General features: G+C 42.6%; 1 protein-coding gene across 2 annotated transcripts in view; it reads left to right on the top strand.

Annotated features, from left to right (window-relative positions):
* hmgcra (3-hydroxy-3-methylglutaryl-CoA reductase a) overlaps window positions 1-23,583 on the top strand; it is a 48,368-nt gene that overhangs the window by 9,436 nt on the left and 15,349 nt on the right. For both annotated transcript variants that reach the window (XM_070885959.1, XM_070885968.1), the window contains exons 2-11: window positions 816-1,002; window positions 6,754-6,865; window positions 7,033-7,120; window positions 9,121-9,205; window positions 10,333-10,438; window positions 12,264-12,370; window positions 12,605-12,724; window positions 13,045-13,205; window positions 17,342-17,580; window positions 19,458-19,648. In XM_070885959.1, coding sequence (XP_070742060.1) covers window positions 838-1,002; window positions 6,754-6,865; window positions 7,033-7,120; window positions 9,121-9,205; window positions 10,333-10,438; window positions 12,264-12,370; window positions 12,605-12,724; window positions 13,045-13,205; window positions 17,342-17,580; window positions 19,458-19,648 — 1,374 coding nt within the window. In that variant the 5' untranslated portion in view covers window positions 816-837. The remainder of the gene's footprint in view (window positions 1-815; window positions 1,003-6,753; window positions 6,866-7,032; window positions 7,121-9,120; window positions 9,206-10,332; window positions 10,439-12,263; window positions 12,371-12,604; window positions 12,725-13,044; window positions 13,206-17,341; window positions 17,581-19,457; window positions 19,649-23,583) is intronic.

Genomic DNA, 23,583 nt, shown 5'->3' on the forward strand with positions numbered 1-23,583 from the left:
TTCAGTAATTATCTTAGTACCTGCTGCTAGTCAGTGAAAAAGTCACTAAAACATGGATTGTTTGGTTTTCATTTACTCATCATCATAGGCAGTCCCTCGGAATTGAGAGAAACTTGCTTCCACTCTTTAAAAACGAGTCCTTAGGTGGTTGAACAGTCCAATACGAGAACCACAGTCCCAGTCAGATAGTCGTTGAGGGAAAGGGTGGGTGGGACAGGTTTGCCACACGCTCTTTCCGCTGCCTGCGCTTGATTTCTACATGCTCTCAGCGATGAGACTGCACGGCACCCTCCCGGATGCATTTTCTCCACTTGGGGCGGTCTTTGGCCAGGGACTCCCAGGTGTCAGTGGGGATGTTGCACTTTTTCAGGGAGGCTTTCAGGGTGTTCTTGAGCCAGAGGAAATCAGCCTCTCGGCTTCTACCCTGTTGAGCCCTGTAAGAATTTTATATGTTTCAATGAGATCACCTCTCCTAAATTCCAGAGAATATATGCCCAATTGACTCTCCTCATAGGACAACCCTCTCATCCCAGGAATCAATTTAGTGAATGTCCATTGCACCTCCTCGAAGGCAGGTATATCCTTCCATGTTTCCTGGTGACACATTCGGAGCAAGATTGGTGGAGGTATGTTGGTCCAGGTAGCTTTTGACCAATGGAGCAAATGGATTTAATAGCCTTCCAAAAACTATAGAAATGTCACCATATTGTGCATCTATTGACAATTAAGCTAACTCTGGGTACCAACAGTGCAATAGTATTTTTACAGTTTTTTTTTTAGGTTTACGAATTCTTTTCTTCCACCCTCCCAAACAGGTTAAATTAAAGAAAAAGAAAAATGCTGTCCAGGTTGTTCCGAATGCATGGACTTTTTGTTGCCTCCCATCCTTGGGAGGTGATTGTGGGAACGGTTACGATCACTATCTGCATGATGTCCATGAATATGTTTACTGGCAATAATCAGATTTGTGGATGGAATTTTGAATGTCCAAAGATTGAGGAGGTAAGAGCACTACCACAAATATTAGTATCCATTTTCCTGGGCTTCGTTAAACTCTTCAAATTTATAACTTTTTTAGAGCAATTTTTAAATTCTGCTTTTGCAAAGGGTGGGTTCCTACATGCAATAAAAACCAATAGAGTTGACACACATTATTTGAGTTTAAAGTCTTGAAGCACTCATTTCCTTTATGAATGATCTTTAAGTTTATGTAATCATCATCAGCCGTCCCTCGGAATTGAGGAAGACTTGCTTCCACTCCTGAAATGAGTTCTTTGGTGGCTGAACAGTCCAATACGAGAGCCATAGACTCACAGGTGGGACAGATAGTCGTTGAGGGATGGGGGGGAGGGGGGGTGGGACTGGTTTGCCGCACGCTCTTTCCGCTGTCTGCGCTTGATTTCTGCATGCTCTCGGCGTTGAGACTTGAAGTGCTCAGTGCCCTCTCGGATGTACTTCCTCCACTTAGGGTGGTCTTGGGCCAGGGACTCCCAGGTGTCTGGAGATGTTGCACTTTATCAGGGAGGCTTTGAGGGTGTCCTTGTAGCGTTTCCGCTGCCCACCTTTGGCTCGTTTGCCGTGGAGGAGAAGGCAAGTGCAGTTACATAATAAAACGCTGCTATTTTAAAAACAAAAAGCATCTTTGAAGCTGTTAACCCATCATTTTTTTTTCTAAAATTACTATTAAACATTGAATAAGATGCTTGAAATTTCAAGCATATTCCCAAAATAACAACTCATTGAAACTATTTACAGTAACATTTTTCAAACTTTATTGCCATAACTACAAAGTCCTTTACAAATAGATCAATGTGTTATCTATATTTCAGTTGTACTTTGTTTTAAGAACAAAAATGGGGGTTATGGGCCCAAGTTTCCGCCCTCTGTAAAAACGGCACACCTCCATAAGGTGCGCCAACTTTCTGGAATAAAAAGGGCGCTGAAAACTTAGCTTGTGATTCTGTGAGCTCCTCAGGACGTCTTCAGCCTCGGCGTGGCATAGCACAAGGAGTCGGGAGCGGAGCCTGGTCCCGGCGCTGAAAACAGTGCCGGGTTCTCTGCACGTGCGCCCGAAGAACGCCATCCCTAGCCCAGGCTGAATGGGCATCCCGGGCATTGAAGATCGGGACTCTGGCTTCCCTCTCGTTCAGCCTGACTCCTGCCCCTCCCCGCCCCCCTCTTCCCCCTCCCCTCTCCATTCGGCCTCCCTCACTCCCCAGAAACACAGAGAACTGACGAGAGAGAGACACTGGGGCGGCCCATCCCAGCATGCGGTTGGAGGGCTCCCGGTGCTGCAGTAGGTATGTAGAAACTTAATTTTTTATTGAATTTTTTTTAAACATTTTTATAATTTTTTTGATTTATTGATTTTATTTATTATTTATTATTGATGATGGCTCTTTTTGTAAAAGTGAAGTGTTTAATGTTTGTAAACTTCCCTCCCTCCCTCCCCCCCCCCCCCCCCAATCTCTCATTCCCTACGCCTGATTTATAAGTGTAAGCAAGGTTTTTCTAAGCGTACAAAAATCTACACTTACTCCATTCTAAGTTAGCTTGGAGTAAGTTTTCGCTGCCTAAATTTGCAAAACTTGCTGGACATGCCCCTTTTGGGAGAAAAAAAATCTGTTCTAAAATGAAACTATTCTAACTCACTAGAACTGGAGCAAACTAAATGCTGAGAATTGCAAGTTCTAAGATGTTCCATTCTAAACTAGTTCCTCCAAAAAAATAGGAGCAACTCAGGCCGAAACGTGAACCCTATGATTCTATGATATCCACCTCACTAATCAAGCTTTTGGACTAGTGATCCAGAATATCTTTCTCTTCGGTTCGGCATCCATTTTTATTTATGCTTGTGAAGCATCTTGGGTTGTTTTTCTATGGCCAAGGCATTATATAAGCAAGTTGTTGTATTTATTCTACGGTGGTGAGGCATAGTACCACTCCGAAAACAATGCATGTAGGCCTGACTTAGAGATATGGGTTTCTGCTCAAAGAAATTTACAACATGGAAGGAGGCCATTTCAGCCCATCGTGTCCGTGCCAACCGACCAAGAGCAATCCAACCTAATCCCACTTTCCAGCTCTTGGTCTGTAGCCCTGTAGTTTACGGCACTTTTAAGTGCACATCCAAGTATTTTTTTAATGTGGTGAGGATTTCTGCCTTTACCTCCCTTTCAGGCAGTGGGTTCCAAACCCCCACCACCCTCTGGGTGAAGAAATTTGGGGATGCCCCTGGTTGTTGAACCACCCCCACCCCCCCTGGCGCGCCAAGGGAAACGAGTCCTTCTATCCAGGCCCCTCATAATTTTATACACATCAATCTTGTCTTCCCTCAGCCTCCTCTGTTCCAAAGAAAATAAACCCAGCATCTCCAATCTTTCCTCATAGCCAAAATTCTCCAGCCCGGGCAACATTCTTGTAAATCTCCTCTGTACCCTTACCAGTGCAATCACATCTTTCCTGTAATATGGTGACCAGAACTGCACGCAGTACTCCAGCTGCAGTCTAAGCAGTGTTCTATACAGTTTAGGCATAACCTCCTTGCTCTTGTATTCCATGCCTCGACTATTAAAGGCAAGTATTCCATATGCCGCCTTAACCACCTTATCCACCTGGCCTGCTACCTTCAGGGATCTGTGGACCTGCACTCCAAGGTCCCTTTGTTCCTCTACACTTTTCAGTGTCATACCATTTAATGTGTATTCCCTTACCTTGTTAGACCTCCCCCAAATTACTTCTCTCTTATCCAGATTGAATTCCATTTGCCACTGATCTGCCCCCTCCCCCGACCAGTGCATTGATATCTTCCTGCAGTCTGCAGTTTTCTTCTTCATTATCAACCACACAGCCTATTTTAGTGTCATCTTCAAACTTCTTAATCATACCTGCAACATTCAAGTCCAGATCATTGATATATACCACAAAAAGCAAGGGACCCAGCACTGAGCCCTGCGGAACCCCACTGGATACTGCCTTCCACTCTCAAAAACACCCATCAACCATTATGCTTTGTTTCCTGCCTCTCAGCCAATTTTGGATCCAACTTGCCACTTTGCCCTGGATCCCATGGGCATTTATTTTCAGAAGAAATAGGAACAGGAGTGGGCCATGCGGCCCCTCGAGCCTACTCTGCTATTTAATATGATCATGGATGATCTGATCATGGACTCCGGTCCACTTCCCTGCCTGCTCTCTATAACCCCTTATTCCTTTTATTGTTTAAGAAACTGTCTATCTCTGTCTTAAATTTATTCAATGTCCCAGCTTCCACAGCTCTCTGAGGCAGTGAATTCCATAGATCCACAACCCTCAGAAGAAATTCCTCTTCATCTCAGTTTTAAATGGGCGGCCCCTTATTCTAAGATTATGCTCCCTAGTTCTAATCTCCCCTATCAGTGGAAACATCCTCTCCGCATCCACCTTGTCAAGCCCCCTCATAATCTTTTACGTTTTGATAAGATCACCTCTCATTCTACTCAATTCCAATGAGTAGAGGCTCAACCTTTCCTCATAAGTCAACCCCCTCATCTCTGGAATCAACCTTCTCTGAACTGCCTCCAAAGCAAGTATATCCTTTCGTAAATATGGAAACCAAAACTGCACGCAGTATCACTTGCTGTACCTGCATACTAACCTTTTGTGTTTCATGCACTTGTATCTTTTTGTGACCAGTCTGCCATGTGGGACTTTATGAAAAGCTTTGCTAAACTCCATGTACACTGCATCATACACACTACCCTCATCGATCCTCCTGGTTACCTCCTCTCAAGTTAGTCAGTTATGGAGGATCTTTGACGATGAGGGAAGTGGAGAGGTGCAGGTTTAGGGAGGAAATTCCAGAGCCTAGCACAGACAACTGAGCACACAGCCGCCAATGGTGGGGTGATGCAGAAGAGGCCAGAGTCAGAGGAATAAAGTGTTATTGGAGGGTTGCAGGGGAGGAGGAGGTTAGAGTGCATATTTTACATTTGAGGTGTTGCCAGAGTAGGAGTCAACATAGGTCAGTGAGCATAAAGGAGTGGGACTTGCTGCAAGATAGGATACAGGTAACAGGGTTTTGGGTGAGCTGAATTTTATGGATGGTAAAGCATGAATGGTTGGCCAAGAGAGTGCTGGAATAATCCAGTGTGGAGGTAACCAAAGCATGGATGAGGTTTTTTGAGCAGCAGATGAGCTGAGGTGGGCCAATGATGGGAAATGTTATGGAGGTCAAAGTTGGCAAGGATATTGGGCCAAACAGAACCCAAGGCAATGGCCGGGGAGGGTGGTGGAATCCGTGGCAATGCTTTGGAGATTGTGGCGGCGGCTGAAGACGATGGCTTCAGTCTTCCCAATGTTTAACTGAAGAAAATTGTTGCATATTGGACAAGAAGTCTGACCACACAGTGGCTGTGGAGGGGTCACGAGACGTGGTAGGTGTTGTTGGAGTATATGTGGAAGCTTATCTCATGATGTTGCCTAGAGGCAGCAAGGAGATGAGGGACCCAAGGATAGATTCGTGGGGTATTCCAGAGATACTAGTGTGGGGTAGGTAGAGAAGCCATTGCAAGAGATGCTCTTGCTACAGTTGGCTAGGTAAAGAATATAGCCATGCAGCAGCAGTCCCACTGACCTTGACAACTGAGAAGTGATGTTGGAGGAGGGCGGTGTGATCGACCTGTCAAAGGCTACAAAGAGTACTGTTTGTGACTTTAATTAGAGTTTTGTTGCGGTGGCAGGGGAGGAAACCTGATTGGAGATATTTAAACCTGGAGTTGGGGAAAGGTGAACATGGATTTGGGAGGTGACAACACATTGAAGGATTTTGGAGAGGAAAGGTTGGAGGTTGGAGCATTAGATTGAGGACAGAGCTGCAAGAATAGTTTTTCTGAGAAATGAGGTGGCAGGTGGTGATGGAGGGGGACCGTCCCCAAGGAGAGGGAACCAGTTAAAATGTCAGCTAGTATGAGGACCATGAGGGAAGTTGGGAGGTCAGCAGTTTAGTGGGAATAGGGTGAAGAGAGCAGGAGATGAGACTCACAGACAAGCTGAGCTCAGAGAGGACATGAGGGGTGATCCAATAAGACAGAAGGCCAAAGCTTGTTCAAGTTAAATGTATAGACTGCAGTGGGATTTCTGTGCAGTACTGACTTTGTGGGGCCCATGTGCAGTCCAGAAAGGTACTTTCACCTGCTCTCTGCAGGCATAGGTGTTGCTGGCATTTCTGGGAGAGCCCCAGACACCAAGATGGGTGGGGCAGCTGTAAGAAACCCTCTTGGCCCCTGCCCCCCCTTCTCTGCTGGAATTTGCTGTGGTAGCTCTCAAGGGTAGTTACCCAGTACAGACTGGTTTCACCCCAATTTCTGGACCCTCTGCTTCTATTGTCTGAGTTCCCCAAGAAGGAACAGACGTTCTGGGCTTAAGTTTCTATATAGAGATGTTATAAAACATTATTTTGTTAGTACATTTAAATTGTTAACTGTTGTGGACTTGGGTGTTTTTCCTATCCTAAATGGTTGTCTGAATCTCAAAAATACAATTAAAGTTTACTTAAGCACCATTCTTAGTGTTTTTTTTTAAATATATTGCATTGGCTAGTCTGCCTCTCATCGGGATCAAATTTTAAAAATGCTTCTAGGTGACTGAAATTTTATGCAAAGCTTGTTTAAAACCATGCAACTATGGAGACACATGAGATTTTTGGAGTAAATGTAGATTATTTTTTTATGTTGATAGAATTTCACTGATGTTGTGATTTGATTGTTTTCACAGGAGATATTGAGCAGCGATATCATAATCCTGACCATTACACGCTGCTTAGCAATCTTGTATATATACTTCCAATTCCAGAACCTCCGACAGCTTGGTTCTAAGTATATGCTAGGTATGGCCTTAAGCACCTTTGTTACATTTATGGTCAGTGACTTCATTGAGTGCATGCCCCTTGAATCTAAACTAAAATTGAAACTTGCCTATTGCATATTAAATATGTATACCTATTTGTACAATATGTTCTGTGCAACTGAATTTTAGCTTAATTTGTTCTTTTAGGGATTGCCGGTCTCTTCACCATCTTCTCCAGCTTTGTTTTTAGCACAGTTGTAATTCACTTTCTGGATAAAGAACTAACTGGCCTCAAGTGAGTACAAAGATCTTTAACTCTCTATTTTACTTTGCATGAACATTTTGGATATGGTATGTGTTCACATTACTGCCTTCATAGTACTTTTTGGGCCAGCGTTTGCACTTGTATAATGTAAATACATTTTTAAGACATAAAGGGGCTGAAATTGCCCCTTTCTATAAGGCCCGTGGCCGCCTGAAAGCAGCGGCCACGAGTTGGTGCGGAGGGGCCACCAATTTGGATATTGCCCTCTTAGTTTTGGAACGCTGTAGGGGACGACCCCACTCATTTTCCTGTCGTGCTTGTGCCAACCCTTTTCCGAAATTGCCCCTTTCTGGAATTGCCCTGCAGGAGCGCCGCCACCATCGGTCAGTGCCACTGACAGCTTTTTCTATCGGTACCCTTTCTGTGGCTTGGCGGCATGACCGCCCTTAAAGGAGAGGTGGCGCTGCCAGCGACTCCATTTTATTTTTTATTGTCAGCCGACTGCCAGGTCGGGCCAACAATTCCCCTCCCTGGTCGCCGTGTTTGCCACTAAAGTGGCTGCAGAGGTCGCAGCGGCCCTCCCCTTTAACTGAAGGGGAGGGATGTTGTGACGTGCCAGCGCGATGACCACTTGGAGCGTCAGCCACTCCACTAGTGGCGGCTACTCCGACCCGACCGCACTTCTGCTCCGATGGTGAGACCACTTCTACCCCGCTGCAAAAAACCCCCACAGACCTGAATTTCTCCATATTGTCTGCCCCATGCATTTGGGCGGACGGAACCCTTCACTCAAAATCTATTGGTGTGCCCTGTTTCAGACGGAGGGCAATTGAAACGGGGTGATTTTTTTTTGTTGTTGCATATTTAAAATCTGTTTGAAAGAAAGCAGGTTTGTATTTTAGTTTCCTTCACCAGCGAAGGGGATAGGCAGGTGGACTGCTGTTAAAGGCACTTATGAGCTGCCTTCTGGATGTGCAACAGTGACTTGGATGGCTTTCTTCCTGTGAGGAAGTAGCCACTGCTCTTTGCCTTGACACCAGTGGAAAGAAGGGTAGAACTTGGAAAATTGCTATGGGGGTAACTGATAACAAAAACCCCATTCCCAGACACTGGTGGCACAGTAAATTAGGGAAAAATTAACACTTTAAAAAGAAAGTACTTTTTAAAAAAAAAATTAAAAAAAATTAGTACAGATAATTAAGACCATGTAGCTCATCCTTAATCTTATTTAAAACCTCCATCACAGCATATAACTGCTAAATCCAAAAACAGTAAAAGGCAGGATTATTGTTAAATCTTTAATAGAAGCATATACAATATATGTTGATATTAAGTGACCAATAACTACAGTTGCATAGAAACATAGAAAATAGGTGCAGGAGTAGGCCATTTGACCCTTCGAGCCTGCACCACCATTCAATAAGATCATGGGTGATCATTCACCTCCGTACCCCTTTCCTGCTTTCTCTCCATACCCCTTGATCCCTTTAGCCGGAAGGGCCTTATTTAACTCCCCCTTGAATATATCCAATGAACTGGCATCAACAACACTCTGCGGCAGGGAATTCCACAGGCAGATACATAGAAAACAAGAACTTGCATTTATAGTGTTGTTCGTAACCTCAGGAGGTCCCAAAGCGCTTCGCAGCCAATTAAGTACTTTTGAAATGTAGCCACTGTTGTAACGTATGAAATGTGACAGCCAATTTGTGCACATCAGGTCCCACAAACGCCAGTTAAACTGTTTGTGATGTTGGTTGAGGGATAAATGTCGGCTTAGACACTGGGAGAATTGCTCTGCTCTTCAAATAGTGCCACTGTATCTTTTATGTCTACCTGAGGGGCCAGACAGGACCTCGATTAATGTCTCCTCCAGTGCAGCATTCCCTCAATACTGTACTGACTAACACTTTGGCTCACTGGTAGCATTCTCCTCTCTGAATCAGAAGATACCCAATTATTTTATTTTGGTATGAGTTTCACAGGAACACTTGTACCATGATTAATTCTAAATTCATATTTTTTCACAGTGAAGCCTTGCCTTTCTTCCTGCTGCTGATTGATCTGTCCAAAGCCAGTGCTCTGGCCAAATTTGCACTGAGCTCCAACTGCCAGGTACTGTACTATATTTATATCAGGCTGTGATTCTTTGCAAATGGTATTGCACAAAAGATCAATTTTAAAATAACTTTGCTAAATCCAGACTGAAGACTGGAATGTAATTACATGTTTCACTATTTAATTGACCATTGCATTAAAGGTGTATAGTTGCAAACTACCTGCCTGTAGGCTTAAGTTGATATACAGGTTGTACACCTCCAGTCCGGGACTCTTTAGTCCGGAAACATCCCTGGTCCGGCGTCATTCTCGGCGACGGTGGCGTCACGTGCTGTTTGTGGAGGTAAGTGGGCTGGGGAAGGGAAGGGCAGGCGGCTGACTGAGGCACGAGGATTGAAAAAAAATTGAGATTCTGAGCAACGAAATGCTGTGCAGTAGGCTTCTGCGCAACGCATGTGCAGAACCCGGCCGGGTCATTGTCAGCAGCAGTTGCCTCCAGAAAAAGAGTGCCAAACCAGCACCGTGCAAGAGGGAAGTCCGGGATTTCAGTGTGGTGTTTTCCCGCGCTTCCTGGCTGCAGAGCTGCTGATTTGTGTGGGTGGTTTCCTGGCTCTCCGTGTGGAGAGGGAGTGAGGCTGGAGTTTTGCAGCCGGAGTGTGGCAGAAGTTGTCAGGATCCAGTAAGTCTAGGGTCGGCATGACCTCATGGTCTGGAACATTCTCTGGTCCGACACCAGTCAGGTCCCAAGTGTGCTGGACTGAAGAGGTACAACCTCTAATAGTATACCCAAATGTTCAGGTAGTTATTCTATCTTTCAGTTATATGTGTAAATTGAAGAGAAATATTTTTCTAATTTATAATCTGAATAGTGGATGAAGTAAACCAGAGCAATTTTAATCATTCCCTTGAGCTAAATTTGGTTTGAAATGTTTTCCATCTGTTTGAGAAATTGTTTTGTATACTAATTGGCACCAGTGAGCAATGGAATTAATTGTAATCATTTCTTTTTCAACCGATCATATTTAATATTCTGCTCTAAGAATAAATTAATTATGTCCTATTCTGTAAATGCAAAATTAAACCGTTATCTATTCTCTTGTTGAAGTTTGGGAGTGTTTGAGGCCTGCAGTAGTTCTTTGCTATCACTGTAAACTGGTTCTAAATGTACATATTTTGATTGACAGGATGAAGTAAGGGAAAATATTGCACGTGGAATGGCCATTCTGGGTCCCACTTTCACTCTTGATGCCCTTGTAGAATGTCTTGTGATTGGTGTTGGTACTATGTCCGGTAGGTACATGAAATATGAAATATCTCTTTTTGTGCATAGTGTGTGCATACACGTGTTTAAGTTTCATAGGAAGTTGCTACAAATTTAGAGTTCAATGGGGATGTGGTGAGGTACATTTTAAGCCTTGAGTTGCTTCATTTTTATGATAGAATGTGGGTTTGAAACTAGTTTTGAGTGAGTTACTGATCGACAGGCTGTGAGTGGGCAAAAATTTGGCACATAATGTTGGAAAGTGTGAGATTATGCACTTTGGCAGAAAAAAAATCGAAGAGCAAGTTATTATTTAAATGGAGAAAAATTGCAAAGTGCTGCAGTACAGTGGGACCTGGAGGTCCTGGTGCATGAAACACACAAGGTTAGTATGCAGGTACAGGAAGTGATCAGGAAGACTAATGGAATCTTGGCCTTTATTGCAAAAGGGATGGAGTATAAAAGCAGGGACGTCTTGCTACAGTTATACAGGGTATTGGTGAGGTCACACCTGGAATACTGTGTACAGTTTTGGTTTCCAAATTTAAGAAAGGATATACTTGCTTTGGAGGCAATTCAGAGAAGGTTCACTTGGTTGATTGTGGAGATGAGGGGGTTGACTTATGAGGAAGGTTGAGCAGGTTGGGCCTCCACTCATTGGAATTCCGAAGAATAAGAAGTGATCTTATTGAAGCAGATAAGATTATGAGGGGGCTTGATGAGGTGGATGCAGGTACAGCAGGTGGTGAAGGCAAATGGTATGTTGTCCTTTATAGCTAGGGAATTTGATTATAGGGGCAGGGAGGTCTTACTGCAGTTGGACAGGGCCTTGGTGAGGCCTCACCTGGAATATTGTGTTCAGTTTTGGTCTCCTAATCTGAGGAAGGACGTTCTTGCTAGTAAGGGAGTGCAGCGAAGGTTCACCAGACTGATTCCTGGGATGGCAGGACTGACCTATGAAGAGACTGGATCAACTGGGCCTGTATTCACTGGAGTTTAGAAGGATGAGAGGGGATCTCAGAAACAAAATTCTGACGGGACTGGACAGGTTAGATGCAGGAAGAATATTCCTGATGTTGAAGTCCAGAACCAGGGGACACAGTCTAAGGGTAAGGGGTAAGCCATTTAGAACTGAGATGAGGAGAAACTTCTTCACTGAGTTGTTAACCTGTGGAATTCCCTATCGCAGAGAGTTGTTGATGCCAGTTCATTGGATATATTCGAGAGAGATATGGTCCTTATGGCTTAAGGGATCAAGGTGTATAGAGAGAAAGCAGGAAAGGGGTACTGAGGTTAACGATCAGCCATGATATTGAATGGTGGTGCAGGCTGTAAGGGCTGAATGGCCTACTCCTGCACCAATTTTTCTATGTTTCCACTGATGGGGGAGATTAGAACCAGGAGGCATAATCTTAGAATAAGGGACTGCCCATTTAAAACTGATGAGGAGGAATTTCTTCTCTCAAAGGGTTGTAAATCTATGGAATTCTCTGCCCCAAAGAGCTGTGGAGGCTGGGTCAATGAATATATAATTAAGGCGGAGATAGACAGATTTTTGAGCGATACGAGACTATGGGGAGAGGGTAGGGAAGTGGACCTGACTCCATGATTGGATCAGCCATGATCGAGTGGCCGTATGGCCTCCTCTGTTCCTAATTATGTTCTGTTCTTAACATGACCCATGAGGAAACACCTAGTGGAGGCTAGGAAGGCTAGCTTGAAGGCAGTTACGTGCATACCATTTAGCAGTGTTTTTAGAGCAGTGCTGACACTCTTAAAAGAAAATTTGTGGAAGGAGAGAACATTACTTAAAAATTAGAAAAAGTCCTTTAACTATTTTTTTCCTTCCTTCAGGGGTGCGACAGCTAGAAATCATGTGCTGCTTTGGCTGTATGTCTGTTTTGGCAAACTACTTTGTCTTCATGACATTCTTCCCAGCTTGTGTCTCCCTGGTATTGGAGGTAAGCATGAAATTAGGAATTTCCCAATACTGTGTTAGCAGGAATTTAATGCCTGTTGACATGTATTCATTGAGAGCTGCATAGTTTGATTTATCTTCAAAGAAAGCTGGAAACCCTATAGTAGCTTACAAGTGAGGTATGAAGTGGCACACCATGATGACAAATGATCTATGTTTGCTTTTCAGGAAACAATTTTGTCATTCAAGATAATTAAACCTCAAATTTCTCCCATAGCTTTCCCGAGAAAGTCGCGAGGGTCGTCCAATTTGGCAGCTTGGCCATTTTGCACGAGTCTTGGAGGAAGAGGAAGATAACAAGCCAAATCCTGTAACACAGCGAGTGAAAGTCATAATGGTCAGTATTGAAAGGCATTTTCTGTATAAAGTGTAGTGATGAACATAGTTCACTAATTGTCAAGTTCGACACAACTGAACTTGTTGTATTTTGCAACAATTCCAGGTTTCTGGAAATATTATTGCACAATTGTGCATACAAGCCAAAACTGTCTAAGGAAATAGCCCAACCAATAATCCAGTTATCTGAATACTTTTAATGTTAGACTGCCAAGTTAAGCTATTGAGTTTTGTGTTAATTGTTCAGTGAGATTATTGAACTGTAGTAACTTGTGGATGGATAAATGAATTGTTACAGAATTGTTTTTGTTTGGGCTCCAGTCTCTAGGATTAGTTCTGGTTCATGCTCATAGTCGCTGGATAGCAGAACCACCTTCACAGGATAACACCTTAGAAATGCCTAAATCTGGAACAGGACTGGATGAAAGTATGCCGAAACGAATTGATCCAAGTGTACCACTGTGGCAATTCTATCTTTCCAGGTAATTGAATATTAACTTCAAGCAATTGTCAGCTGATGAGCTTAAAATATTCTTTAATGTCATGCTTAAAGTGGTGTGCTTCTCACGGATACAAATAGGGAAGTTATTTGTGCGTGAATTGTGTCCAATATATTGGCCATCTGTTAGTTTCAGGAGAGGCCCCCAAGTTGTCTAAATACAGTTTGCTGGAGTGCTGGTTCTGCTGTTCAGTCACTACATGCTACAATTTGAAGTCCGATCAGTCCTTCTTCCTAATGTCTGAAGCAATCCAGTATTGTGAAAGGAGGAGGGGGGAGGGGGGGGGGGGTGAGGCTGTAAATATCCTTTTTGCTAACTATGGGGAAGAAACATCACGATAAAGCAAATACTTTCCAATGTGCTCTCAAAAGAGGAATTTCCTCTTTAGGCAGGCTGCCCTCTAAAGGTTCTGCGGAACTGACGCACACATTCCAGTTACCTACATTTGACAATCTAGCATAACATTCTTTAGAACGTCCCTTATTTGAAGTCCTAAGCTATCCAACAGAAGAGTACCCAGGGAAAGTTTTTATTTTCAGATTGGTATTGACGTCAGGAAAAAGTAGAAAAAAAGTTAATACTAAAGGCACTATATCTACGCAAAGCATTCACAACAAAATAGATGAATTAATAACACAGCAAATCCATTTATTGCTATCTAATAGCCATCACGGAGATGTGGTGGCAGAGTGACCAAGGTTGAGAATGAAATATTCCAGGATACTTGACTTTTAGAAGAGATAAGCAAAATGTGGAGTGGGGTAGCTCTGATAAACAATGGAATAAATGGAGAGTGAGGACCTTCATCTGAAAATCAAGATGTAGAATCACTTTGGGTGGAGCTAAGAAACAAGGGGCAGAAAACACTGGTGGGAGTAGTTTATAGGCCTCCATGGATTGAGGATTGGTTAACAGACGGAGAGCAGGAATAAACTGGTGATTTTCAGGTTGGCAGGCTGTAACTAGCAAGGATCAGTGCTTGGGCCTCAGCTATTTGCAATCTATATTAATGACTTGGATAAGGGGACTTAAGTACAATTTATCCAGGTTTGCGGATGATGCAAAGCTAGGTGGGAAAGTAAGTTGTAAGGAGGACGCAAAGAGCCTGCAAAGGGATATAGGCTGGTTCTGTGAGTGGGCAAGAATGTGGCAGATGGAATTGAGAGCCCAAGTTTGCCCCCAGGGTTGGAATGGTGCATCTCCGTGTGGTGCGCCGACATTTTAGAACCGAAATGGCGCCTATTATTTACCTTGGTATTCTACCCTCCGTCTGGTCGATCCAGGCCCTTGGCGCAGTGCTGAAAACAGTGCCGGGACCTCTGCACATGCACGCTAAAGTGTGCGCGCATGTGCAGTAGCTCCAGGCGCCTGAGGTTGTGTGGGAGGGGCCCGAAGCACGGCGCCCCTAGCCCTGGCCGAATGGGCTGCCAGGGCGAAGATCGGACTTGGGCCTCCTTCCCTCCCGTTTAGTTCACGCGCTCTCTTTTCCCCCCCCCCCCCCCCCCTCCACCTCCCTGTTTAGCTCCCGTTCCCGTTCTTCCCACCCCACGTCGGCGGGACAGGCTCTGCCCGAAGTCTTCGGCAGCCCGGCTTCTTCTTCCTCCTCCGGCGGCGCCTGCCCGCACCGGCGGCCTATTCAACCTCCCTCTTTCTCCCCCTCCTCCCCACCCCCCGCTGCCCATCTCTCGTTCTCTACACCTGATTTATAAGTGTAGGCAAGGTTTTTCTGAGCGTACAAAAATCTACACTTACTCCAAACTAACTTAGAATGGAGTAAGTTTTCGCTGCCTAAAATTGCAAAACGGGTGTAAGCGGCTGGACATGCCCCCTTTTTTAAAAAAATCTGTTCTACAATGAAACTATTTTAACTCACTAGAACTGGAGCAAACTAAATGTCAAAAATTGCAATTTCTAAGATGCTCTATTCTAAACTAGTTGCTCCAAAAATTGGAGCAACTCAGGCTGAAACTTGAGCCCATAATGTGGAGAAATATGAAGTTACCACTTTAGTAGATGTAGAAAAGCAATATATTTTTTTTAATGGTGAGCAGTGAGGAAATGTTGGTATTCAGAGGGACCTGGGTGTCCTTGTACATGAAAATTAACATGCAGGTTCAGCAAGTAAATGGTATGTTTACCTTTTATTACAAAGGATTGGAGTATGTGTAAAGAACTTTTGCTGCAATTATATAAGGCCTTGGTGAAACCATATCTGGAGTACTGTGTACAGTTTTGTTCTCCTTACCTAAGGAAGGATATACTTGCCTTCGAGGGAGTGTAATAAAGGCTCACTAAAATGATTCCTGGGAGGAAAACTTGAGTAGACTAGGCCTATATTCCCTAGAGTTTAGAAGAATGAGAGGTGATCTCATTGAAATGTATAAAATTCTTATGGGGCTTGACAGAGTAAATGCTTGGGAGGATGTTTCCCCTGGCTGGGGAGTCTAGAACTAGGGGTCACAATCTTGGAATAAGGGGTTTGTCATTTATATACTGAGATGAGGAGAAACTTCACTCAGGGTTGTGAATCTTTGGAATTTTCTACCTGAGAGGGCTGTGGATGCTCAGTCGGTGGGTATATTGAAAAGCGAGGTATAGATTTTAGGATATGGAGGGAACCAAGGGATATGGGGATATTGCGGGAAGGCAGAGTTGAGGTAGAAGGTCAGTCATGATGTTGAATGGCGGAACAGGCTCAAAAGACCAAATGGCCTACTCCTGCTCCTATTGTGTTCTATATTCAATATAGGACACCTGAAGCACTAACTGGAGTACATTTATGCAGTTGTCTTGGTTTTACACATTTTACTTAGTGTAAAATTGGGTATTTCTAACTGTTTGGGCACAAACATTTGTGTTATGAAATAGTACAGGGGAAATAGTTCCCATTTTAAAACCATAAAAGCTCCAAATTTATAAATATTGTAAATCGACGGGCAGGAACAAATTAGCTGGTCCATTCAACCTGTACCATGATCGCTGCGGCACCTGGAACATCGTGATTGGGCACTCACGCCCACTATCAGTCATGTAATCTCCTGAGAGAGGTCAAAAACTAGCCCAGGAGACCACATAGACCATGCATATAACACCTGATATTTTAGCTACTTTTATAAGACCTGATCTTCCCCAGGAACTGGTTCAGTGCTCTCATGAAGGCATGCAGATAGTCTGCATTCACCATGTGAGCCAGGAACATGTTCCATAGGTCTACTAACCTCTGGGAAAAGAAGAAAAATGTAACACCTAACCTAGCCCTACCCTTGCATAGCTTATGCGTGTGCCCTCTGGTCTTCCCCAACCTATCTAATTGAAATAGCCTCTCAAAGTAAGCACAATTGAGGCCTTTAATGATTTTGTATATCTGCTATCAAATCACCCTGACGTCTACTAAAGGCTAGAAATTCCATTTTTGGTCATAACGATATTTTTTTCGCCAAAAATACCGCTACGAGGCCCAACAAACTGCGAATGTTCTGCAACTTTTCTCCCAGACCGAGGCGTGTTGAGCCTAGGGAGGAGGGGAAAACACATACACAAAAATTGCAAAAAATAAAAACTAACCAATCGCTGCAAAAGAATTAAAGAAATAAAAACTTTAATTAAACTTTTGCAGGTCTTCATACCTGCCACTGTTCCAAGGGCTGCAATGCAGCTTTTTCCCCAGGCAATTTTTTTGTCCGCTATGAACCAAATTTTTGGCGAAAGCGCTATTTCGAATCTTGCACGCTGGCGGTCTGCTCCTCAGCGATACTTAAAAACCGTCAGCACAAGACTTCTCAAGATCCCAGTTTGCCGTTTTTCACCAAAAACGCCAAATATTGCTGAAAAATCAGGTGCAAGATTGGGGAATTTCCAGCCCCTAGTCTTTTAAGCATTTCTGTATAACTAAGGTCTATTTAAGCTAAGGATCACATTTGAGTCCTTTTTGACTTTTTGCAAAGCTTTTATATTGCCCACCATGTGTACTGGACGCAATATTCTAAATGTGTTCTAACCAGGAGATTGTACAAGGACAAGACTGTGTACTTATTTTATAAAGTTCATAGCGTAAAGCCTAATCGTAAAATTTATCAATTGCGAGTTAATGCATTTTATGTTTGTTTCATCCTACACAGGATGATCAGTATGGATGTTGAACAAGTAATCACTCTTGGCCTAGCACTCTTCCTTGCTATCAAATACATCTTCTTCGAGCAAACCGAGACTGAATCCACTCTCTCATTGAAGAATCCTATGACATCTTCTATGGTGGTGCAGAAAAAGAATACTGATTGCTGCAGGAATAATATTGGAACTACTAGATTCCAGTCAAATTGTCTAGCAGATAAGGAAGCAACCAGTAAAGAAAATACAGGTAGAAGTTACAGATGCTTGTTATATTTGCTGTGCACTTTAATGAAACTTTAGCTATAACGTTGCACTGTGGGACTGGAGTTGCATATAAGCTAGACTGGGCAAGGATGACAGGTTTCCTTCCCTAGAGTACATTAGTGAATCAGTTGGGTTTTTACAATAATCTGACCCGTTTTCTATTTTCATATATTTTTTTTAACTGGTTTCAATTTCTCAAACTGCCATGGTGGCATTTGAACTCTTGTTCTTTGGATTATTAGTCCAGGAATATAACCATTACACTTACCATATCAATTTCATATATTTGAATGTGCCTCAGGCAAATTGTTATTGGGTGTATATAGCCCACTGATACTAATACACTAGAAAATTTATACTACAGCAAATTTGCTTTTAGCATTACATGATACTCAGTTCATCAGCTCAAATATGCTGCTTCCACTACCCTGACCAGTGACCAATTTGTAACCACCAGTATGTCACTCTAGCATCATCGTAATTACTCTCCCCAGACTATACTATTGCTGAAATCCTAGTAGCAACACAGCCAGCGGTGATCAACAGTAACATTGGGTGTAAAATGTAAAAAAATGTTCCACTCCTCAGTACTGTTACTCCCCTTGATGGTAAAGAAGTATTAATAAAAAGGAAAGACTGGCTTCGTGAGCAGCAATTAGTGAAATTAAAAAAAATTAGAAATTTGCATTTTCTGAATATAAAAATACTGGGGCAGAAATCCCGGCCTCCCTGGGTCCGTACAAAGTGTGTAGGGATCAGAGAAAGCATCGCAAAAGCCAGTTTTCGGCGCGCAATGTGCATGTGCCAAAAAAACAGTTTCTCCAATCTATCAAGCTCTGGCTCGACAGATCCTCCGTATCCCCATAATCAGGACGTTCGCATGTGCAAGATTGCGGTATTTACCCATCTCTTGCCCAGCAAATGTCCTGAAAACACTTGTGCCTGGTAAAGGCAGGTGCATAGCCTACTTTTACCAGTGCAAGAGTTTTAAAACATACAAAAACATTAAAATGTGTTTTTGAAATGTTATTTTTATGTTTAAAAACCCTGCCCATTAAGGTAAGTTTATTTTTAACCTTAATTACAAAACTTTAAAAAATTTGTTAAAATATATTTTTTCTAAGACATTTATTAACTTTAATTTCAATTTTAATTGAATTGTGTTTTTTTTTTTATTTAGTGTTTTTTTTCTCATTAATAGCCATGAGAACTCGTAGATAGAGTTCTCATTGCTATTAATGAGAATGCTGTGGAATACTTTACCTGATTGGTTGTGTAGTCACACATGACTGCAGCTTCTGCGCTGGAACCTGGAGGACGGGAGTGCGCTCTGCAGCACGGGAAGAGAAGGTTTCCCTACCGGAATCCCAAGCACCTCTGGGACCACCAGGTCAATTCTTAAAATTCTCCTGTCGGAGACGTTCATTCGAAAGAAGCCTCCAACCGGAATTTCATGGCCACTAAATTATAGGCTTTTTGTTGCAAGGGTGAGAGTTCACTGTTTATTGGCAGAACTTTTATCTACCTTGTTCCCTTCTAGCCCCTACTCCATCCGTACATTAGCTTTCTCTTTAAACCCCCACCAACTTGCTACATATATCCCCATCTTTGAAAACCTGTCTTTGTCCACCTCCCCATATTCCCTAAGATTTGAATCTGACCCTAATGGAAGCAACTTGGGATGTTTTAAAGGTTTTCTATAAATGTAATTGTTATTAAAGTATTACTTTTATACATCAGGCTTTACAAATATTGTCCTTGTATACATATTATTGGTAATACTTTTCTAAATGAGACAAATTATTGGTATTACCGTTGCTTGTACTTCCATATAAACTAATCAGATCATTTTTCTCATAGATGAAGTCATTAAGCCTATTGCGTGTTTCATCCCTAAATCAGTCGATCATGTGTCTAAAGCAAATTTTGTGTTGGGAGACTTCACTCCTCCAAGCTCTTCATCTTCAGGAACACCTGAAGAGCTAGATACTGAGTTTCCGCTAGAGCCACGACCAATTGAAGCATGCTTGTCTATACTCAAAAGCCCAGAGGTAAAATATCTCTAACTTAATTAGTCATGATCTCGACTCTTTTTAAAATTATCTCAAAGAAATATGAATTTGTGTTCTGTATCTGATAAATCCTGTCCAGTGACAAACTAAACAGTAGTTAAATGTTGAAATGATTGTAATGGAGTTTGATACAGGCATAATCAATGAAGATTCAGTGACTTTGTGTAGGTAACGTATTAGATGCTGAATAATGGGCATGCCAATTCCCAATCCTACATGTCTTGTACATTCATATTAAACACAGCAATTCTCGAGTTCAGTTTCTGTTGGTGCTGCTATAATGAAAGATGGTTTTGGAATTTGAATATTTAGTTACTGGGTAATGGTGCTTGTGAACAGCTGAGCAGAGTCTACAATTACATTGGATGGCCAATTGCATTTATTACTAAATGTCTCAATGCGAGGAGCATTCGTAATAAGGTGGATGAATTAACTGCGCAGATAGCTGTTAACAGATATGATGTAATTGGGATTACGGAGACATGGCTCCAGGGTGACCAAGGCTGGGAACTCAACATCCAAGGGTATTCAATATTCAGGAAAGATAGACTGAAAGTAAAAGGAGGTGGAATAGCGTTGCTGGTTAAAGAGGAGATTAACGCAATAGTAAGGAAGGACATTAGCGTGGATGAGGTGGAATCTGTTTGGGTAGAGCTGCGGAACACCAAAGGGCAGAAAACACTTGTGGGAGTTGTGCACAGATCACCAAACAGTAGTAGTGAGGATGGGGATGGCATCAAACAGGAAATGAGGGATGCGTGCAATAAAAGTACAGCAGTTATCATGGGTGACTTTAATCTACATATCGATTGGGCTAACCAAACTGGTAGCAATATGGTGGAGCAGGATTTCCTGGAGTGTATAAGGGATGGTTTGTTTTCTAGACCAATATGTCGAGGAACCAACGAGAGAGCTGGCCATCCTAGACTGGGTGTTGTGTAATATGAGAGGATTAATTAGCAATCTTGTGCAAGGCTTCTTGGGGAAGAGTGACCATAATATGGTGTAATTCTTCATTTAAGATGGAGAGTGACACAATAAGTTCAGGACCCTAGTCTCTGAATTAAAAGAAAGGTAACCGATGGTATGAGACGTGAATTGGCTAGGATAGACTGGCGAATGATACTTAAAGGGTTGACAGTGGATAGGCAATGGCAGGCATTTAAAGATCACATGGATGAACTTCAACAATTGTACATCCCTGTCTGGCGTAAAAATAAAACTGGGAAGGTGGCTCAACCATGGCTTACAAAGGAAATTAGGGATAGTGTTAAATCCAAGGAAGAGTCATATAAATTGGCAAAAAAAAAGCAGTAAACCTGAGGACTGGGAGAAATTTAGAATTCAGCAGAAGAGGACAAAGGGTTTAATTAGGAGGGGGAAAATAGAATGAGTAAGCTTGCAGGGAACATAAAAACTGACTGCAAAAGCTTCTACAGATACGTGAAGAGAAAAAGATTAGTGAAGACAAATGTAGATCCCTTACAGTGTGAATCAGGAAACAAAGAAATGGCAGACCAATTGAACAAATACTTTGGTTCTGTCTTCACGAAGGAAGACACAAATAACCTTCCGGAAATACAAGGGGACAGAGGGTCTAGCGAGAAGGAGGATCTGAAGGAAATCCTTATTAGTCAGCAAATTGTTAGGGAAATTGATGGGATTGAAGGCTGATAAATCCCCAGGGCCTGCTAGTCTGCATCCCAGAGTACTTAAGGAAGTGGCCCTTGAAATAGTGGATGCGTTGCTGGTCATTTTCCAATATTCTGTAGACTCCTTTTTAAAAAAAGGAAAAGAGAAAAAAAACAGGGAATTATAGATCAGTCAGCCTGACATCGGTGAAAGGGAAAATGTTGGAATCAATTATTAAAGATATAATAGCAGTGCATTTGGAAAGCAGTGACTGGATCGGTCCAAGTCAGCATGGATTTATGAAAGGGAAATCATGCTTGACAAATCTAGAATTTTTTGAGGATGTAACTGGTAGAGTGGACAAGGGAGAACCAGTGGATGTGGTGTATTTAGACTTTCAAAAGGCTTTTGACAAGGTCCCACACGAGATTAGTGTGCAAAATTAAAGCACATGGTATTGGGGGTAATGTACTGACATGGATAGAGAACTGGTTGGCAGACAGGAAGCAAAGAGTAGGAATAAACAGATCCTTTTCAGAATGGCAGGCAGTGACTAGTGGGATACCGCAAGGTTCAGTGCTGGGACCCCAGCTATTTACAATATACATTAATGATTTAGACGAAGGAATTGAATGTAATATATCCAAGTTTGCTGATGACACTAAACTGGGTGGCAGTGTGAGCTGTGATGAGGATGCTAAGAGGCTGCAAGGTGACTTGGACAGGTTAGGTGAGTGGGCAAATACATGGCAGATGCGGTATAATGTAGATAAATGTAAGGTTATCCACTTTGGTGGTTAAAAACAGGAAGACAGATTATTATCTGATTGATGTCAGATTAGTAAAAGGGGAGGTGCAACGAGACCTGGGTGTCATGGTACATCAGTCATTGAAAGTTGGCATGCAGGTACAGCAGGCAATGAAGAAGGAAAATGGCATGTTGGCCTTCATAGTGAGAGGATTTGAGTATAGAGCAGGGAGGTCTTACTACAGTTGTACAGGGCCTTGGTGAGGCCACACCTTGAATATTGTGTACAGTTTTGGTCTCCTAATCTGAGGAAGGACATTCTTGCTATTGAGGGAGTGTAGTGAAGGTTCACCAGACTGATTCCTGGGATGACAGGACTGACATATGAAGAAAGACAGGATCGACTAGGCTTGTATGCAATGTAATTTAGAAGAATGAGAGGGGCTCTCGTAGAAACATATATAAAATTCTGATAGGGAGGGAAAATGTTCCTGCTGTTGGGGAAGTCCAGAACCAGGGGTCACAGTCTAAGGATAAGGGGTAAACCATTTAGGACTGAGATGAGGAGAAACTTCTTCACTCAGTTGTGGGCATGTGGAATTCTCTACCACAGAAAGTTGGTGAGGCTAGTTCGTTAGATATATTCAAAAGGGAGTTAGATGTGTCCCTTACGGCTAAAGGAATCAAGGGGTGTGGAGAGAAAGCAGGAATGTGGTACTGAAGTGCCTGATCAGTCATGATATTGAATGGTGCAGGCTCGAAGGGCCAAATGGCCTACTCCTGCACCTATTTTCTATGTTTCTATACTAATTAATGGTGTGTGGATATACCCTGAATTGATCAAAGATTTGAAATAACCAACTCTTAAATTAATGGTTGAAAAGGGCAGTATCCAATTTAAAAACCAGGGCATACAAAGTGGCCAAAACCAGTGGGAGGACAGAAGATTGGGAAGCTTTTAAAAGCCAACAAAGAATGACTCAAAAATGATTAAGAAAGGGAAGATAGACTATGAAAGTAAACTAGCATGAAATATAAAACCAGATAGAAAGAGTTTCTATAAGTATATATTTAAAAAAAAAAAGGGAAGAGTGGCTAAAGTAAATGTTGGTCCCTTGGAGGATGAGAGTGGGGAATTAGTAATTGGGAACATGGAGATGGCAGAAACTCTGAACAAATATTTTGTATCAGTCTTTATGGTAGAGGACACTGACAATATTCCAACAGTGGATAGTCAAGGGGCTATGGGGGGGCGGGGGGAGGAAGGAACTTAACGCAATCACTAAGGAGGTGGTACTCAGTAAGATAATGGGACTAAAGGTGGATAAATCCCCTGGACCTGATGGCTTGCATCCTAGGGTCTTAAGAGAAGTAGTGGCAAGGATAGTGGAAGCATTGGTTGTAATTAACCAAAATTCCCTGGATTCTGGGGAGGTCCCAGCAGATTAGAAAACTGCAAATGTAAAACCCCTCTTTAAGGAGGCAGACAAAAAGCAGGAAAGTATAGACCAGTTAGCCTAACCTCTATTGTTGG

The sequence above is a fragment of the Pristiophorus japonicus genome, chromosome 1 (assembly GCF_044704955.1).
Source record: "Pristiophorus japonicus isolate sPriJap1 chromosome 1, sPriJap1.hap1, whole genome shotgun sequence".
In the NCBI taxonomy this organism is placed as follows: domain Eukaryota; kingdom Metazoa; phylum Chordata; class Chondrichthyes; family Pristiophoridae; genus Pristiophorus; species Pristiophorus japonicus.